We start from the raw sequence: 20,839 nt of genomic DNA on the forward strand, positions 1-20,839 counted from the left end.
AGATGCTTTTCGGTAATGTTAAATTAATTTTACTGTGCAAAAAAATGTAAAGTTTTAATTTCTTTATTCAAAATACAATTATTATTATTATTTTTATTTTTATTAAATATTGTGGTAAAATGTGATCTGGACATGTTTAGCTTAGTAGAATAGATTGCTCCTTTAATGGGGGTTTGTTGTTAATTTCTTTTATTTTTATTTTATGTAGATTGAGGATGATGTAAAGGAAAAGAAACCAGCAGTAGAAGCTGTTTTGGCAAAACAAAGACCACCATGCCAACCAGAGAAGGTGTGTAATCAACCATGATATTATTAAATATGATCTCAGAAACACTATGACTATTATATTAGATTACTCTGCACACTTTCCATTAGTGTCTACCATGACTGTACTGTAATGTAATATATAAGACTATATCAGTCTATCAGCTTCATGGAATCAAACTTTATTTAATATAATATTTTCTGGATTGATGTATTCCAGGGGCAGTTTGATGGCCTCAGTGCAGATTGGACATCCATTCAAGTTCTCCTTAAAGACTGGAAAGACAAATGTCAGCTCGCAGGTATGAAATCATGTAATGCATGATGATGGACGCTAAAATAATATGTTATTAAAATTCATGCCCATCTCATGTTGCTTATGTGATGTTAGACGTCTGAAAGTCTGAACAAAAGATCATTTGTTACTTTCCAGCCGTAACTTTGACTGGTAGTGCAGCAGGGGATGCAGCCCTTGATAAATTCAATAAATCCTGGATGGAGCTCGATGATTGGCTAAAACTTTTGGATCACATGGTTCAGACTCAGAGAGTAATGGTCGGAGATCTCGATGAGATCAACGGAATGATGGTGAAACTCAAGGTCAGATTGTGACATTATTTTGCAGCTTTTATTGTAGAGTAAAATACTTTGTTTACTATCTTGCCGAGGCTATAATTTATCTTTTCCCTAAAGTCCCTAAAGCACCAAAGACAGTTTAGTTTTATAGAACCAATTTACACCCTTTCTCTGATCCGTAGGGTTAGGGTTAGGAAATACTCCGGCTGTGCAGTAAATGTTAATGACATCTGTTATGATTGGCTAGCCTTCTCACATTAGAAATTAGCAGCAGAACCAAATCTTATCATTATTGGTTTCTGATTCAAGGAAAATACTGTTAAATTTAGCTGCAGAAATTGTGACGATGAAGATCAATGAAGATGGCATTTAAATACACAAGTCTTAAAGGCACAGCATTAAAAATAAGGCTTTTTACGTTATTTACATTTACTATTTAATTTTCTTTATTCAATATAAAAATAAATTGAAATAAATAAAATTAAATGATATATATATAATTTTTTTATGATATGGTACTCTTAATATGAAACTAAAACTGCCAGAAGATGGCAGCAAGTCACTTTCTAAATGAGTTGCTTTATTCAGTCATTCATTCAACTTATTTTTTCAAAAGGCTGATTCATTAAGAACTGAATCAAGCAGTTGTCTTTATTAATGGTTCACTGAATCATTGGCTAATGCAGATTCATTCACTAACAAAACCCTGCTGTGCGGTGCTCAGAGATGCACAACAGTTCTACTGTGGCTTTGTTTGGAATTATTTTCATCGCCAAAATTGAGCACAAACAGACAAATCCTGACAATATTGTGTTTAAAATGTTTGTTGAAATGTTGTACAAAATCAATAACGCATTTGCAATTATTCAGGGAAGTTATTTGGGAAAAAATAAAGCTCGCAAGATATTGCTAAACTATATCATATATTTTGTTTACAATTTTTGCCCTGACATCTTGAATTTTAAGGGCATGCATTCTAATAGGCTACATCACACAGTCAGTCATTGTCTTGCATTATGTTCATCAGCATGTAATGTAAGATAAACTTAACTAAAATGTAACAAAAAAATTCCCATAATTAATTAAACGTTAAATAAACAACCCTAATTATTAAAAGGTAATATTATAAGTGTAACTAAATATATTTTATACTAACAATATACAAACAAATAAACAGGGCTAATCCTTTACTTCATATAAGTCTTCATATACTCCATATAATTAAGCACATAAGATCGCAATATGCCGCACAACTCTAGTGTAGTAAAGAATTCTGTGTTGTGATTTAACAGTCAACACTGCAAGACATGGAGCAAAGATGCCCACAGCTGAACAAACAAATCACTGCGGCTCAGAACCTGAAGAACAAAACCAATAACCCTGAGACACGGGCAACCATTACAGACCGCAGTAAGTCAGCTTTGCCTCATCACATTGTATCTCAGTGATGCACTGTAATATGGAGGTGTCAGCATGGTAACAGCTTGGTGGAAAACTTAAGTAAACAATGACTGGTGATTGTGTCTTACAAGGTCAACAATGAAGGATTGTGTCTTACAAGGTCATGTGTCCCTGGACCACAAAACCTTAAGTCGCTGGGGTATATTTGTAGCAATAGCCAAAAATACATTGTATGGGTCAAAATTATAGATTTTTCTTTTATGCAAAAAATCATTAGGATATTAAGTAAAAATCATGTTCCATGATGATATTTTGTAAATTTCCGACAATAAATATATAAAAAATTACGTTTTGATAAGTAATATGCATTGCTAAGAACATAATTTGGACAACTTCAAAGGCAATTTTCTCAATATTTAGCTTTTTTTTTTGCACCCTCAGATTCCAGATTTTAAAATAGTTGTATCTCGGCCAAATATTGTCCTAACCTAACACACTATAGATCAATGGAAAGCTTATTTATTCATATGATTTGATTGAAATATTGACACTGATGAATGGTTTTGTGGTCCAGGGTCACATATAGCATTATAAGTCAACACCACTGAACCAAAACTGCAATATTCTGTAAGACAAAATTATTTTAAAAAGATGTAATATATGGTGTATTGTAATATCTGCTCATACTTTTGGAAAACCAAAATCTTTTTTTCCCCCCAGAAATGCAAAAATGTAGTTAAACAATGGCATTGTATTTGTTTAAGAAAATCAATAAGTCTGTTAATCAGTTTGTTAGATTTTTATCTAGTTAGTCTAAATAATAATTAATTCTATTTTATTGACTTAAGTCCATTGTTCTGTTTTCTTTTATTTCAAGTTGACAAATTACAGGCACACTGGGAAGATTCCCACACCAAGCTGACCAACAGGGTCCTTCAACTGCAGAACATGCATACGGACTCCAGTGATTGGTTGGAGGCCAGGAAACGGGTGGAGCCTCTCGTTAAGAGAGCCAATGAAAAACTAGAGCGCTGGAATAAAGTTTCTCACAGTGCTGATGATTTAAAAGGCCAGAATGCAGATGTAAAGGTAGTGTAGAATGAACACAATATTGATTTCATGACAGAACATAAGTGTGAAACTGTAATTAACTGAGTCAGTGTGCTTGTATTCCTTGCATGATCTGCAGATGAATGCATGCGGTCTGATTACTACAAATAAATGCTATATTATATTACAGCAACTTTCTAAGGATATACAGCAGTGGCAAACTCAGATAAATGTCACCAATGAGCTGGCGAACAAACTACTGACTCTTTATGCAGACGATGACACAAGCAAAGTTAAACAAATGACTGAGAGCATGAATCTAGCTTGGGCCAACATCAAAAAGCGGTGAGCTTCTGTTTAAATCTTTGATTTTTCAGTGTCACCAACAAGTGAAGTGGCATATAATACTTTTTTTTTACTGAAAGGAAGTATCTGCGGTATTGTTGAGTCTGAAAATAATGCTTTGGTGACACAATGAGGGTGAATAAGAAGTTATTTCAAAAGCTTTTAGGGTGCACTTGCTTTCAGGAGAATTGTGTGCCACTCAAGATCCTGCTCTGTGAGGTTTAAAGATTTGTCACCAACAGATTATAACAATCTAATAATAACAATTGTTACATATTAAACAAGTCCATTAAGGTACTAATTTAATTCAGCTTTGTTTCTGTATAACGGTGAAGTCATTTCCCTTTCAGTGCAGGGGACAAGGAGGCAGATCTGGAAGCCGGACTGCGACAATTGCAGCATTTCAACTTGGACCTGGAGAAATTCCTTAATTGGCTTACTGAAGCAGAAACCACAGCCAATGTCTTACAAGATGCCACGTTTAAGGAGGGAATTCTGGAAAACCCTGCCACAGTGCGGCATTTACTTGAGCAATGGCAGGTATGCAACTAGTATTTCCAAATTGCGTACTTTACAGCAGTTTGCCCTCTTCATTTAAAGCATGTAGTCACTCCACTCCAGCTCCAGTCTAGGTTTAATATTTCCTGCTACCCACAATCATTGGTATGAGAATCCTAGTCTTGTGTAGCCAGACCTTCAGACTTAAGGTCTGGAATTCATGGCAGATTTCATTGGCCAAGGTCTGCCCATGTCAAACAACCAATCACAGGTCCTTTTGTTCATCGTCATGTTTCGAGGTGTGGAAATGTCGCCACAATAGGCTTGTTTGAGATGAGCAAAATCTGCGCAGAACCGATCACCGGTGATCACCGCGAGATGCATGTCGGTTAGAAAAGTGTCCGAGTTATGTCTGCCTTGCTCTGATGTCATGCTGACGTGTGCCAAAAAACTCTCGCGACAGTGAGGCGGCTGTGTCGGATTGAGCAGTCGAGCGCAGTTGCTCTCCACCGACTGCGCTGACCAAAAGCATGATGGGAAACGACTGACTGACGACACAGCTTCATGCTCATTGGCTGAGAATGTCAACTGATACATTTTCTTTTTATTCTAAGAATTAGATTATCCATGTATTTATTTATATTTACATGCATAAACTAAAAAAAAAAAAAACAGGCCTAGTGAAGTTACGAATCAGGACATGCGTTTATTTTATTTTTCTCTTTATTCTATTGTATGTTTGTGTGAATTAATAAATCAATCCATTAAAAATATACATGCACACATACATATCTAAATGGACTGTTTAGCCATTATGCCTCATCTTTGTGTGGTTTCATCTGTGTCAGGGTCTGGCTTAAAACAAGGGGAGAAATTCTGAAGAATGTTTGCTACAAAAACAGCTTTGACTTGCATAGTATGGAAAAATACTATGGACATGAAATGGTGGCAGAAACCTGTTTGTTTGCATATATTTTTCTAAATTCTTTTGTGTTCAGCAGAACAAAGGAATTGATTCACATGATGACAAAACAGTGGTATTTCGATTACATCCACTTCGTCTGCGATTAAATACGCGAACACGATCTTCTTCATTACTGATGTTTGCAGGCGACAAAACAGCGAGATTCAGGAAGTGTCCGACTTCAAAGGTCTTTTTTGACCCCTCCTCTTACTGCAGCCGCCTACTCTCACCTACATTTCAGGCGAGGCAAGGCACATCTCAAACAAGCCTATTAACAGACTGTTGTGTAAAACTCTCAGATATATTTTAAAGATTCTATGCTACGAAATGTAAATATTTCGGCACTTTTGAAAATCCAGCATTTAGTTTATCCTCATAAGCACTCGTTGTCACAGTTGTGAACATGACGGCTTTCTTCTTTTGTGAGGGGGTTTTGGCGCCACGTCATCTTTGTTTCCAGGCGGAACGTTAAAGAACACGACACACACGTCTCGCGGAAATCCTGTAGAATTCAACCAATCCAATGACAATCCACCTTTGTGTCTCATATGCATCAGAAGTTTAGCCAAAGGTTCGTGGGCATGATGTCTGAGGCTGAGACTAAGAGAATTCCTACTCCAGGGTTTTTCCGTTTTTTTTTTTAAACCTCTTAATATTAAATATTTAGTTGAAGTGCCCCCTGAGATTTAAAGTTATTATTTCAGTAATTTAACAATACATTTGAATGCATACGGTTCTCTGATGTCTATGATAATATTAATAAACAAAATATTAAGAATTTTATTAGTAGTAGTAGTAGTAGTATAACCATTATTAAAAATAATTATAAAATTATAAAATAGTTCCAAAAATAAATACCGAGATATATTACTGTTTAAAATGTAAACTTTTCAAATTGAAATAATAATTTAACAACACATTTGAATGTTTACAGTTCTGTAATGTCAATGATAATAATCATAATAATAAGAAAAATATTATGAGTAGTTTTAATTCTGATTATTATTATTATTACAGAAATAATTTTACTGTTATAAAAAATAACTATAAAGTAATGAAGAAATTATAAAAAAGACTATTCAAGTTGTACATTACAATAATTTAACAACACATTTGCATGTTCTATGTTCGCTGATGTTAATGATTATGAAAATGTCAAATATTAATAATCATTTTAATTGTTATTATTGGTATTATATTTAACTATTGTGTATTATTAGTAACTGTTTAACTATTATACAAGTAATTATAAAATAATTATAAAAATAAATACAAATTATATTACTGTTATAAATTACAATTGTATTGTTAAAAATTTATATTTAATAATTATAAGAAATAAACATGCTGCATGCTTCACTCTGAAACATGCATCAGTCTATACAGTTATTGCAGTCTTTGATTTGATAATCACACTAATTGCGATCATCATTCAGCCCTATTTATTAATTGTAATTTTAGATTAAATATGATTAATTAGTTTTTCATCAACTCACAAACCCCCTGCAGGTTCCTTACAAAATCCTGTTTGGGAAACCTACTCAATGTTCAGTCCTTACTGAAATTTACGCTAATTTTGCTAATCTGCTGTAAAGTTCTTTTAGTGTTTGGTTTTAATATCACAATACTGCGTAAGCTACTATGTACTTGCATACACATTCATTAAACATTCTATATGTATACCTTCATCCACCTGCAACTTTTCTGCATTAAAATACACATTTTATTTAAAGATTAATATAATATGACAGCACTCCCTCTTAGATTTAAGCAGTTCTACAAAGTGGTGTCTGGTTCGGTTCTGTTGTTTAGGACAAAAACACTATAATGAAATTACTGAAGAGTAAATAATGTTCAACTCCATTCCCATTATCAGCTCTTGGGAGTTTAAGTGTTATTAATTAGGAAGGCAGAGTAAACTGACGGGTCTATTGTCCAGGTCGCCCGCTGCTCACTGGTATGGGAGATATGTGCATTTGGCAATGGTGCAGAGACGCAGTTAAATATGAAGAGGCAGACAAAGATGTGGGGAATAAAGAGAAGCCTCTGTTCTCCCAGAAAACCAGCTCTGACCCATTCCTCGCTCGCAGTGCCCACTCGTGCCTCAAACAACAGGGCCAGTGTGCCTCCGTGACTGGCATTCTGCAGTTCGTTTCACATCGCATACAGACACATGGTCGCAAAATACATTTTCTTGCGCTCATTCTCGTGATGTCCCTTTCTCCCTCATCTTCGCCTCGCGTCAGACACGTCCACATAGTGGGGAATTAAAGGATCGTCACTGCCGGCAGTCAGACGGGCTGTTTTCCATTCATTTGATGTGCCTCATTCATTGGATATGTTGCACAGGAAGACATATCATGTTAAGGTTTGATCTTCACTGTCAGCTCCACAGTTTCTTCGTGACTTTGGCTTTGTTTGACTTGCATCATGACTTTGAAGGAAATTGGATTATGCCATCTCAAACTATGGGAACAAGCACTTAAAATACTGTATAGTCAGAGAAAATGTTTGAAAATTGTTGATTTGTTGATGGTATTGCACTAATCTATTCTAAAATATAATATAAATATAAGTATTTGAATGTATCATTACATTTCACATTACATTTGTGAAATATTGTGTACAGTCACATGAATTTTGTGCTGCTGTTTTACATTATGTTCTGAAATACTAAAATATGTCTAAAATGCAATTTTAATAACATCAGAAAATATTGACTGTTTTGTATTTAAATCAAAATCAAGATTTTAAATAAAAAATGTATTATATTATATTATATCATATCATATCATATCATATCATATCATATCATATCAAACAAATATTCCAGAAGTTAACACAGTAGATGTAACAAGTATCAGGGGAAGTAAAAGAAACTCTGTCTTTAGCCCTAATCACATGGTGACTTGTAACTTGGATGTCTGTGATCTCTTTTAATCTTTGCAGGATCTCCAAGCAGAGATTGATGCCCACAGGGAGATGTACCATTCATTAGATGAAAACGGGCAACGTATTGTGTCATCTCTGGAGGGGACGGACAATGCCGTGGTGCTACAAAAAAGGCTTGATGACATGGGGCATCGGTGGCATGAACTCTGTAACAAAGTTATGAATATTAGGTAAGACAAATTAATCATCTATATTTAACCTGGGAAAAATTTGTGCGGAGCAGAAACTGGCTTTGAAAAATATATATGATATACAATATACAAGCCCCAGGCCTGTGTAATACTATGTGCAAACCATTGCATTTATTTGACTTATTAACATAAAATTGGTAACAGTTCTGTGTTAATCGTAATCGCTTGCACTGATATTTGTGAATCCAGTGCATTCTATAATGAGCCCTATTTGCATAGGGAGAAGGCATGTTTGCCAAGGAAGGAATGACAGTGGCTTAATTTAAATATGCATGAGGCATCACTATACAGCACAAATAGCAGCTGGTTAAGTATGCAAATAAGATTCTGGTTTTCACAGGGTTTTGGCATATGTGCTAAAGTTGCACAAATGTTTACCCATCATTGTGACATTCAGTCCTGTTGATAGCAAGTCATTTTGGTTTCATACTAATTTGGTTTCATATTAATACTATGTGCAAACCATTGCATTTATTTGACTTTGTTTAAAGTCAAAATCCTATTACTTAGGGATCCTTAACATAAATATTACACTTTGATGTGTTATTTGCCCTGGATTGTTTGAATTACAGAAATGAATGATAGCTCAAATAACACTATGATCTTTGGTGGCAATATACCATATATACGACATAACACCATGTCAGTGTATATATATATATGTATATATATATATATATATATATATATGTATATATATATATATATATATATATATGTATATATATATATATATATATATATATATATATATATATATATATATATATATATATATATATATATATATATATATATATATATATATATATACAATCACACTAGGATTTTTAAATTTTTAATAAAGTCTCTTCTCCTCACCTAGGCTCAATTAATGTGCTCAAAAATACAGTAAAAACACTAATATTGTGAGATAGTATTACAATTTACTATTGTAATATATTTCAAAATGTATAATTATTGTAATGTATAACTACATACTATTTCTGTCTTTATTTTTATAATTAATTCATTATTTTACTGTATTTGTTATAATAACGAAGACATGCTACTAAAAATAATATTGATCATAATAAAAATGATTCATATTTTTATCATTATTATCTTTGACATCAGAGACCGTAAACATTCAAGTGTGCTGTTAAATTATGGGATATTAACCAACTAGAAACATATGTTCAATCGTATTTCCAGAGAATGTATAAATATTTTAGTTTAGCTTTCAAGTCTGTAATTTTCTCCAGGCACAATCTGTGATGCTTTCACACAATGTCTGAATTCATGATGTTTGAATGCAAATTTGAGTTCCATTAGGAATCAAATTTGCCTTGGTAAGAGCTTTTTAAATGTTCATGCATATTCAAATACAGAGATTTCTCAAATCTCCACCTTTACGCAGCACTTTCTTTGTGAAATCCAATTGCGGTCTGACAGTTTATACCGTATGGTGCTCTCTAGTGGTGTTTGTGATTTGACACTTGGCAGTGTCGCATCTTACAATACATTCGACTCCTCAGGCCCTATCTGGATGCAGGTGTGGATCAGTGGAAACACATGCACATGTCCTTACAAGAGCTGCTCAACTGGCTGCAGCTGAAGAGGGAGGAGTTAGAGAAGCAGAAACCAGTAGGGGGTGATGTGACGACCGTGCACCAACAACTACTTACACACAAGGTGAGTCCAGGACACATCCTCTTCGTCCCTCACTGAAAGCATGAGAAATTCCATTTAAGACGTGATTTATGCAGTCTGTCTTTTGTTGTACCCAAGTGTGATCATTATCTGAGTCTGTTCTTCTTAAATATTTAAACAGATGGAGATGATATCTTGCGTAGGAGAGGTGCAAAGTCCCTTGTCTCTTTGAATGGTTGTGCGGACCAATTAACATCTGCTGATGGCCGTCAGCTGTCAGGGGCCACTGTAAACAGGATGCGGTCGTGGAGTAGTTAGTGTAGGGAGCTCAGTGAGCGTGTGCTGCCGGTGACAGCTGAGTCACTGTCACACACTCTACAGGTGCAGTTAACTGGGATGGAAACTGGCGTGTGTGTGTGTGTAGGAGCTGCAAAGAAAGTCTCAGCAGAAATTTAATTGAACAAAGTTTCTGCAAACTATTAGATAAATTGACATTGCTGTGCACACAATGAAACCTAGAATTTATTTCTCCATTCAAACCTGGATATAAAGTTTGAAAACAGAAAAGTTATGGTAGAAATGTAGCTTATTAAATATATGGTGTTGAATACAAGAATTCAGTTTCCAAAAAGGTCAGATTTCATCGTATCTATTAAAGCACAGGATGCTCTTTGGATTCTTCTCCATGCTAGATAACATGATCATGAGGTTTTACCAAAACTAAGGAATTCATGCAAACTTGAATGCTGCTGTCGTTCATGTAAAAGTGAACATTTTCTATTCAACTTGTCACTCAAATTTGACAATAATTGAGAATCATGTATTTTATTACAATTAGAAAAACTGAAACAGAAGCATTCTCTTGAGTAATAAATAAAAAATAAAATGGAGAATAAATAGAAAATAAAAATGATCAACTTCCTTTTATATCTTACAATGGTTGTTATATTTGTTTTCAGTTTAATGGGTGAAATAACAATTTTAAGGGTTTGCTTGCTCATGAAAATAAGAATGAATTAATTTAATTTATTTTCAGTTTAATTTTATTAATTTTATGTGATTTTGACATTTTTAATATTTTAATTATTTCTTTTATTTATTTCTATTTAGCTTTTTCAGTTTTAGCAATTTTAGCACTTTTTCCATAATTTATTTATATTTTATTTCATTTCAACTTTCAATTACCAAAAATTATTTGGGCCCGGGCACCATTCTATTTTATTTCTATATAGTTTTAGTTAATGGCATGCAATATCTGCATAGCACTTGGTTCTTAGAAAGAATTATGTATATCATGCAATTATAAAAAAATATGTAATAAATAAAAGTTAATGTCAGTTTGTATGGAGCAATTGCATGGAAATGTGCCCAGCAAGATCACTAGAAAATGTACACAATCATTGGTAACAGTTCTGTGTTAATTGTAATCGCTTGCACTGATATTTGTGAATCCAGTGCATTCTATAATGAGCCCTATTTGCATAGGGAGAAGGCATGTTTGCCCAGGAAGGAATGAAAGTGGCTTAATTTAAATATGCATGAGGCATCACTATACAGCACAAATAGCAGCTGGTTAAGTATGCAAATAAGATTCTGGTTTTCACAGGGTTTTGGCGTATGTGCTAAAGTTGCACAAATGTTTACCCATCATTGTGACATTCAGTCCTGTTGATAGCAAGTCATTTTGGTTTCATAGGGCTTCAGAAGAGAGCTGGGTGCCAAAGAACCTGTGATCAATGGAACACTCAACAATGCTAAAACCTTTCTCACTGAGATGCCTCGTGAGGGTATTAAACAGAGGCCTGGACAAAAGGGTATGAAATCTCCTGCCCTTACACATACGCCTAATACAATAAATTCCAGATGCTGTAACCTGTATTTCACTTCTTGTTTTCCACCCAGATGTAAGTCCTGAGGAGAGGGTTCAAAATGTGGGCCGCATTTTGCATAAAGAAGTGGAGGATTTAACAGTGGGATGGAAGAATCTGGGTGCAGCTTCCGTTGACTGGCAGCAACAGCTGGATCTGGCCTTGGACAGGCTGATGGAGCTCCAGGACGCTCAGGATCAGCTGGACTTTAAGCTCCGGCAGGCTGAGACCGTGAAGAATTCTTGGAAACCTGCTGGAGAGCTGCTCATAGATGATTTGCAAAACCACATTGACAGAGTAAAGGTCAGTGTACAATGTACCATGTTATAAGAGATAAGATTTTTTGGACATGTTCCATGGCAATACCATGGTATTATCTGAAGTACCTTGGAGTAGCATGTTTATATATACATATTTTTTTTATCTTTAAGCCTTTTGGAAAAAAGACATAAAGGCTTTTATGTATATTTTCAGGCGTTCCAGGAGGAAATATCTCCCATCCAGGATAATGTAAATCAGGTCAACCAACTGGCCTCCACATTTAGACCACCTGACATTCAGCTCTCTCCAGACAACCTGAGCAGAATTGATGACCTCAACATGAGATGGAGGCTCCTGCAGGTATCCATTCCTCTTCTTATTTGAAGTCAATGTGAATTACTTAATAATGCCTAAATAGCTATTTGGCTATTGGTTAACATCATTCAATAGCCAACATGGCCTTAGTGGCAACAGCAAAAAAGGACATGGTTCAGGTGAAAGGCAAGGTAATCACATTTCGATTAAAGATTACAATTAAAGTCAACCTAGTTTAATAATAATATGCACTAATTAATTGTTCAGAATAAAAAATTAGTTAGGTGTACTCACAAAGTAGTTTTGATTTTATGTTAAATTAAATTTAACATTCATTCCAATGGACCAACAGTTTATATCAGGTCACAGATTTAGTTTCTGAAATAAATCTTTGTGCAATCTTTGAGCAGTTGTAGAAAAGTGTACATGTCAGCAATAGATGCAACAAGCAGATCACAGAAATAATCTGTCTTTCAGAGATTTGACGAAAGACACAGAGGCATTATTTAATAATAAAAGGACGTAGGACAGAAGCAAAAACAATCATGATGAAATATTCTGGACAAAACATTTTATACAATATATTTTTATTGTTTTGGTATCTATTGCTCTTATTTTTTTATTTCAACTGAACCTTTTATAAATAATTTCTGTTCAGTGAAATGCTGAAAAGCATTTGAAAACCTGAAATAAAATAAAAATAGTAGATGGCAAACTTAAGCTTCACAAATCATTGAAATGTTGCCTTGGCAACTTCTGTGTTTTTTAGATCTCCATTGAGGAACAGCTGACCCAGCTGAAGGATTCGAGGCCCCAGCCTCAGAATTTCCTACATGGTGAGTGTGTTTTTGTTTTTCTTTTTTGCAATATTATGAATATTGTAATTGTCATAACTTTGTACTTATATACTAATCCTGTGTATTTTATGTTCTCACTAAACATGAAGAAGTGTTTGATTAGAAAGGGCTTTGAACATGAATGGGTTTTTTCTTTTCTACACACAGTGTCCGTTGAAAGCCCTCTTGAACGGTCTATTTCACCCAACAATGTCCCCTACTATATCAAGTAAGTCTTCCGAAACTCAGCCCACATGTTGATGTCAGGCACATTCAAGGTCCACACTGAATTAACAAATAGAATTTCAACACTATGAAAGCTCCCAGACTAAGAAATATATCACACCTGGTGGCAGACTAGTTTTTTTCCGAACAGAGATATCAACCAGGAAAATTTGTGCAGAATAATCTAAGATGATACATTAGGCTCTGCCAATGGATGTAGCAGCATGCATCACATATAGCTGAGAACATTCCTGCAGATAACCAACCAGATATTTTTGCTCTTTGTAACAAGTGATGCATAAATGTGTATAGTTACAAAACAAAATAATACAAGTCTAAAGTGAAGTAAAAAGTCATCCCTTCAAAATGCAACTAATAGTGACTGAAAATTTTGCATTTTATTTTAATACTAATAATATTCCTGCAATGTAGAAATGCTTTGTCAGAGCTTCTATAATGAATTTTATGTCTAGCAATCTTATCCAAGGTCAAGAATATACAGCTCCTCTATACATACATGTTGCCAGTGTATAAAACCATGTATATTATTTGACTAAAGATTCGTTTTGAGTTATTGTTTTAAGTATTTTTACCCCAAATAGTACTTGTGAGAAAAGGATGTGATAGTGGCTCAACAAAGTTTTACATCAAAATACAGGAAATAATATTACAGAATGTTCAGATGTCCTGGATATTAAACCTGATGGCTGGTTTATCAAAATATGAATAATGATTAGGAAAATAAGACTTTGGAATGGATGTGCATTAGTGAATAGTTCAAACTATTCAATTTACCCCTTGACATTTAATTTAGCACCTTTTTAGAAGTCATATTCTATAGCTATATGATATAAATGCTTTCTTCTTATTTCACTAGATACTGTAGCAGACATCCTGCAATACAATTATGAGTAATACTTTCACCTCTATCTCATTTTACCTTGCCTAGAGGACAACTTGAAGTGGCACAGCTCACCCCGTTCTCTCCTACTTGGGTGTCTTGCATGTTAAGACTTTTTAAAGAAAATAATACCTTTGCTAGATTTTCTGTAATATAGATCAATCCTAAACAACCAAGTTGAAACCCCCCAGCCTGTAATGCATGTTATTACTCATTCATTTGGACTAGGGTAATTCATTTAATCTAAAGTATACACAACCTTCATATAAATTCGGGGCAGCATTTATGCTCATGGCAGTGCATGAATCTGACTTCAGTTAGGAGAGAACTGACTCTTAATGATGCTGTCATAGATTATGAATGTCATTAATGCTGGTCAAGCGAAGCAGTACTTGCAGTCACATGGCAATAGAATTTGTTATTTCCAGCCTATTGCATGTGATGAGCTGCGGGACAATAAAGGGGACTGCTTTATAATAACTTTCATTAATAAGTCATCAACAAACATTAATGCTTAACAGATCAGTAGTTCATTCACTCATTTATATGAAATAAGTATGAATCCAAGTTTCATGACATTTATATATATGTAGGCCTACACTAGTGATCTAAATGTTCATTAGTGTCAGAAAGGAAAGTTATTCTAAAAATGTAACCCAATGAAATATTTTACCCATAAACATTAATAGGATTTTTACTCATAAACTGCATGAACTCCATACCATCCAATGTATTAAGCAAATTATTGCATATTATGTGGATCACAATTTATTTAGAATTTTTGCAAAATGTATGACTCATAAAATGAGATTCCTGCACTGCACTGAAGCACCAGCTTTTGTCAGAGAACACATCCAGCCCTTTCCGACGAGACTGTAAGTAACTTTACTGATTATTTTCACACCAAGTAGTTGTGTGTCAAATCCTAGTGAGCTGCCTATACATGATTTTTGAATTATAAATACATAAAAAAAAAAAATGTAATAGGTGCATTAAAACATTCTCTGTGAAAGAGATTTTTAATCTCAGAGAGTCTTTTCTGGTTAAATAAAGGTCTAAAATCTACTGTAAGCATTTTAGGCATCTGTGTGCGTGCGTGTGTGCGCGGGTTTGTTACAACATTTAACAGGGTCATATGATGCTGCTAGAAAGAACATTATTTTGTCTATTTGGTATAATGAAATGTGTTTATGCGGTTTAAGGAAAAAAAAAAAAAAAAAAACATTTTTTTCCACATAGTGTACATTATTGTTTCTCCTCTATGCCCCGCCTTCTGAAATGCTTAGATTTTTACAAAACTCATCATTCTGAAAAGCTAGGTGTACTCTGATTGGCCAGCTATCCACTGCGTTGTGATTGGCTAAATACCTCAAGCGTGTAAAAGAACTAAAAAGTAGTTTCACTTTCTCAACGAAATAGCATCACACACCGCGGCCTTGAGTGAGCGGAGGCTGGCTTGAGTGAGCAGAGGTGGGCGGGCTTGAGAATGGCTTAATCAGCGGGCAACCCCGGATTGGACTACGCTTCGTCATTGGTGAAGGCCGATTCAGCGATTCACAGCGCAGTTGATGTATTTCCTCAGCAACCAGCACGGATCAGCTCTAGTTATGACAAAGCGAATATTGTCCTCTTTTGGAAAGCCAAACAAAGTAGTTAAAGGGTTAGTTCACAGAAAATGATGTCATTAATGACTCACCCTCATTTCGTTCCAAACCCGTTAGACCTCTGTTCATCTTCGGGAACACAGTTTAAGATATTTTAGATTTAGTCCGAGAGCTTTCTGTTAGAGGTCGACCGATATATCGGGCCGATATTTGTCATTTTTATATATATATCGGCATCGGCCGATATCCTTGTTTAGTAGCGCCGATTTAAAGTCAGGCACGTTGGTGGCCAGCCCCGTGTTATTGGTGCGGTGGAAAGTGCTGCTGCTGCCGCATGTGAAGGACCCCAAGCCAAACCTTTTGGAAGATTCAACAACAGTCCTGGGAGATAAATGTAGTCAGAGAATTTCACTCTGTAAATGCGGTGGAGAGGTTGGCAGCTCTTACAAACACCGCAGCGTGATTGAGGGCTACGTTACTCCGCCCCGCTCACAGACAGGACCGTACTCGGAGAGACAGCTGTCCTGGAGCTGCCCAGAACAGTGAATGACATTTGTTCGGAAGCATGGTTTCATGCAGACAATAGCCAGGTTTCCATCCAACTCATTTGCATTTAGGGAAGTAAATATTCAATCATTTCCATGATCGATCGTTGTTTAAATGAACGATCAATTAATAACCTTAATGCTGCAAAATGCGTCTGCAGCAGTATTATTATTATGTGCAAAAGCCACTTGAAAAAAAAAAAGCTTTCTCACCTGAATTAAAGGGGTTTTAGTCTGAATACAATGCTAGTAGCAGGACTGTAAAATGAATAGACGTGATTATTATCATTTGATAAAATGAAGAGAGCGCACCATATGTTGGAGATCATTTTACTTTGTTGACTGTTTCCCGTCACGGAGACCGCTGAATGCGCCTCTTTAAGTGGTTTCGTGGTGCTCGTTGTTGTATTTTAAAACGCAATTGCAATGTTTTCAAATGACACTAGTATTAAAAAGAAAATTATCCCAAACGTAACTGTGGCGCTTGTGGCTGTGCTGCGCAGTCAATGAAGTGCTTTTTTTCACATCAAATATTTTATTCAAGTATTATGACCAGTAACGTTACATTTTTGTTTGATCCTGTTCTGCAAAATATTCGATTTTGAATTTTTGCGTTCCGCTAGGTCTATTTGTTTTAAAAAATCCGGCATTTACAGAGCATTAGCTCGAGACGCATGAGTTCATGAATACGAGGACGAGCGAGTGCGGATTTGGATGTACAGTATTTGGAAGTTATTGCTCACGTCTTGTTCTGCACATATCCAAATGTTTCCATTTTCCCAATGTATCTGAATGTTAAACTATAATATTTTTTATTTTTTTTATGTAAACTAGACGGAAAAGATCATTCTCTTCACATGAGCAAACATGTCCTTGGCATAACAGCAGAGTGGACCGGTATACTACGGTCTATTTAAACTGACCAGTGTAACCTTTTATATGTTTGGTTGACTGTACTTTATTTTAATAAAGAACAGACTGCGATGTAAGTTTGAAATTAGAATGCACTTTAGATGATCTGTGTCATTTATAACAAACACAAATGTTGCTGGTTGCTTGTGTGTTTGCAGCCCTACTATTATTTATTTTTTACGTATTTTTATATTTTTCAGTTTAATTGGTTTATATTTTTTTAAATCTTATTTAAATGTATATTTAAGTTTACATTTATGTTCCAACAAACTTGAAAAATTCTGCTTGATAAATGCTCTAAAACTTTTATGGAAATTATTGACATATATATTACCTGTTTTATACATTTAATTCTTGGTCAGTTTATTGATTTGTTTGGTTACCTTTGGATACATATTTTATTTTAATACCGTGCAGTGCACAAAATTAAGATGTGAGAGATGGTTCAAGTCAGTGCTTAATAAATGATGATAAAGTTTAGAAATGTTGTGCATCCACTCATTATTTATATATTATGGTGGGTGGTGTTGGCGCAGTGAATAAGACACATGCCTTTGGTGTGAGAGACCCGGGTTCGAATCCACTGTGAGACACCAATGTGTCCCTGAGCAAGACGCTTAACCACTAGTTGCTCCAGAGGCGTGTGACCTCTGACATATATAGCAATTGTAAGTCGCTTTGGATAAAAGCGTCAGCTAAATGAATAAATGTAAATGTAAATGTATTATTTAGCATGCAAATGAAGGGGAAAACTTTAGGATATCAGCCCTAAAAATCGGCAGCACATATCGGCCATCGGCTGACCCTGACCTCTAAACATTTAATATCGGCTATAGAAAAACCCATATCGGTCGATCTCTACTTTGTGTCCTTCCATTGAAAGTGTGTTTACAGTATACTGTCCATGGTTAGAAAGTTGATAAAAACTAGAGCCCGACCGATACATCGGCCGGCCGATATTATCGGCCGATATAAGCTAATTGCATTTAAATCGGCATCGGCATTTATAACGGCCGATGAAACATGAGAAACAGAGTCTCATGCTTCACTCATGTTATGAGTGTTGCATAGTGTGCCCACCAGAGGGAGCTCTGCAGCTCCAGAGTTAACAACAGCGCCAGAAGTCCACTACAGAAGAAAGCGATCAACTGTTTTGACGGTGAGTCTGTCGTTCGTCATGTGAAATGATTGTAGATTTAGTTCATACCCTGTATATAAAAACTGTGTGGTAGTTCTAGCTAACGGTCCTATCATTATCACTTCTAAATATTCTGTAACATCACTTACAGCCGCTAATGCATTGCTATATTAGATTAGCCACAAAGCTAATACCATGTTTATCAGTGGAAGAGCGCGAACGTTAATAAGAGGTCAAACTATAACGTTAGCGTTTAACTTATTCTTATTCTATTGCGGTGTGTTTCCCACATAATGACCGTGTAATTGGGCCTTTCACACAGGACGCGGTATGCACGGCGCTTGCCGCTGGGTTCAGCGTTGCCCTTCAGATACAACGCGATTTGCGCTGCGCTATGGCATAGGCGGAGTTTTAAAAACGTTTAGCGGGAGCTCTTTTTATAGTCTTTTCCTCCTTCTTTCGGTCAGCAGCAAACATGTATCTGTCCCGTTGTAAGAAGCGAGCGATAGCGCTAGTCCCGCTGATGAGAATTAAGAGAGAAGCAAGGAAGAAGAGGCTACCCTCAGGTCCAGAGAACAATTTGGTGAATTCAGGCTGGTTACGTTACTCTAACGCTAATAGCTTCCTTTTTAGCAGGCCCCTTAAATGCTTGCTATTAACTTGTTTGAAGGTGGTTCTTCTCAAAATTGACAGCGGTGTGTTCATGACACTAACGTTAACCATTCAACTTCGAATTGATTCCGTAATCTTCCGGTAATAGTAGGCAAGACGATGTTCTGTGAGGGCAAATATAGTGTAGTTACAGTAACTACAGTAGGTGCGTCAGAAATGATTAAACCAGAGGGGTCATGTAAATAAATGTGAGCTGAACTAGCGCCTTTTTTTTTTACATATTGTTTCAAAGCAGCTTTACAGACATAACAGGAAAATGTTGAAATAATATTGTTAAATATAAGTAGGTAATACCTATTGCTTGACAAATAAAAAATATATATATATTTCTCATTTTTCCTATGTAGGAGATCCCAGTTTATTATTATTATAATTCTAATGATGACATGAGTAATGATACATGGTGATATTATTAATACACATGCTTATTCTTTCTCTGTCTCTCTTTCTGCCTACAGATGGCTGAAAAAGGTGAATGCTGTAGCAGCAAAGTGTGGGACTACTTCTGCAAATACTTTAACTTTAGTATTATAATTTATTTACAGTACACAGACAGACTGTTAAAACCAGCTTCAACTGGAAGAAAGTAAAAGTGTTAAATGTTTAAAACCAGACTGTTTTTTGATCATTAAAAAATATATACTTTTGATGTGCAATTGTTTAGTCATTGAGACTGTAATCTAAGGCTTTTTTTTTAACATAATCCATTCTGGAAAATGGTTTATACAGCCCACATACATAGAACAGGCAGATATTTTGCTATTGAATGTTGTGTAAGTGCAGTTTATAGGAAATGGGTCTAATATCCAGATTATTTTTAAAATCAAAATATCGGCTTATAAATCGGCTCTTTTCGAGTTAATATCGGCATCGGCATCGGCCCCCAAAAATCCATATCGGTCCGGCTCTAATAAAAACATCCTCAAAGTAGTCCATGTGACATCAGAGGGTCAGTTAGAATTTTTTGAAGCATCAAAAATACATTTTGGTCCAGAAATAGCAAAAACTACGACTTTATTCAGCATTGTCTTCTCTTCCAGGTCTGTTGTGAGTGAGTTCAAAACACTGCAGTTTAGTGATATCCGGTTCGCGAACGAAGCACTCTCTGTAACCGTATCTTCTTCGTTTGAAACGGTTCACGTCTCCATTAAGCATTAATCCAGAAATGACTAAAGCTGTTAACTTTTTTAATGTGGCTGACACTCCCTCTGAGTTAAAACAAACCAATATCCCGGAGTAATTAATGTACTCAAACAGTACACTGACTGAACTGCTGTGAAGAGAGAACTGAAGATGAACACCGAGCCGAGCCAGATAATGAACAAAAGATTGACTCGTTCTCGAGTCAAGAACCGTTTCTGTCGGACACGTCTGATTCAAGAACAGGATCTGATGATAACTGCGCATGTGTGAATTAGCGTGAAGCAGAATGACACAGAGTGTCTTTACCGAACTGATTCTTTTGGTGATTGATTCTGAACTGATTCTGTGCTAGTGTTATGAGCGCGGGTAAACCGAAGGCTTGATTCAAGGGCAGTCATCGCCAATGACGTCATTACTTCGAGTGCAAAAGAACCGGTGAACCGTTTAGTCAGTGTACTGTTTGAGTACATGAATAACTCCGGGATATTGGTTTGTTTTAACTCAGAGGGAGTGTCAGCCACATTAAAAAAGTTAACAGCTTAAGTC

The 20,839-nt window shown here is 35.5% G+C and overlaps 1 protein-coding gene across 6 annotated transcripts in view; it reads left to right on the forward strand.

Moving 5' to 3' along the window:
- The window catches only part of LOC132142308 (dystrophin-like), a 121,337-nt gene that overhangs the window by 69,674 nt on the left and 30,824 nt on the right, over window positions 1–20,839 (forward strand). For 5 of the 6 annotated variants that reach the window (XM_059552094.1, XM_059552089.1, XM_059552090.1 and 2 more), the window contains 14 exons: window positions 209–289; window positions 485–566; window positions 698–864; window positions 2,133–2,250; window positions 3,119–3,330; window positions 3,482–3,636; window positions 3,987–4,176; window positions 8,048–8,220; window positions 9,759–9,915; window positions 11,570–11,687; window positions 11,776–12,044; window positions 12,216–12,362; window positions 13,087–13,153; window positions 13,322–13,382. In XM_059552094.1, the coding sequence (XP_059408077.1) occupies window positions 209–289; window positions 485–566; window positions 698–864; window positions 2,133–2,250; window positions 3,119–3,330; window positions 3,482–3,636; window positions 3,987–4,176; window positions 8,048–8,220; window positions 9,759–9,915; window positions 11,570–11,687; window positions 11,776–12,044; window positions 12,216–12,362; window positions 13,087–13,153; window positions 13,322–13,382 (1,997 nt within the window). Of the gene's footprint in view, window positions 1–208; window positions 290–484; window positions 567–697; window positions 865–2,132; window positions 2,251–3,118; window positions 3,331–3,481; window positions 3,637–3,986; window positions 4,177–7,388; window positions 7,467–8,047; window positions 8,221–9,758; window positions 9,916–11,569; window positions 11,688–11,775; window positions 12,045–12,215; window positions 12,363–13,086; window positions 13,154–13,321; window positions 13,383–20,839 lie in introns of those variants that run through there. The other variant, XM_059552092.1, reaches the window with a different exon arrangement.

This window comes from Carassius carassius, chromosome 6 (assembly GCF_963082965.1).
Source record: "Carassius carassius chromosome 6, fCarCar2.1, whole genome shotgun sequence".
Lineage (NCBI taxonomy): Eukaryota > Metazoa > Chordata > Actinopteri > Cypriniformes > Cyprinidae > Carassius > Carassius carassius.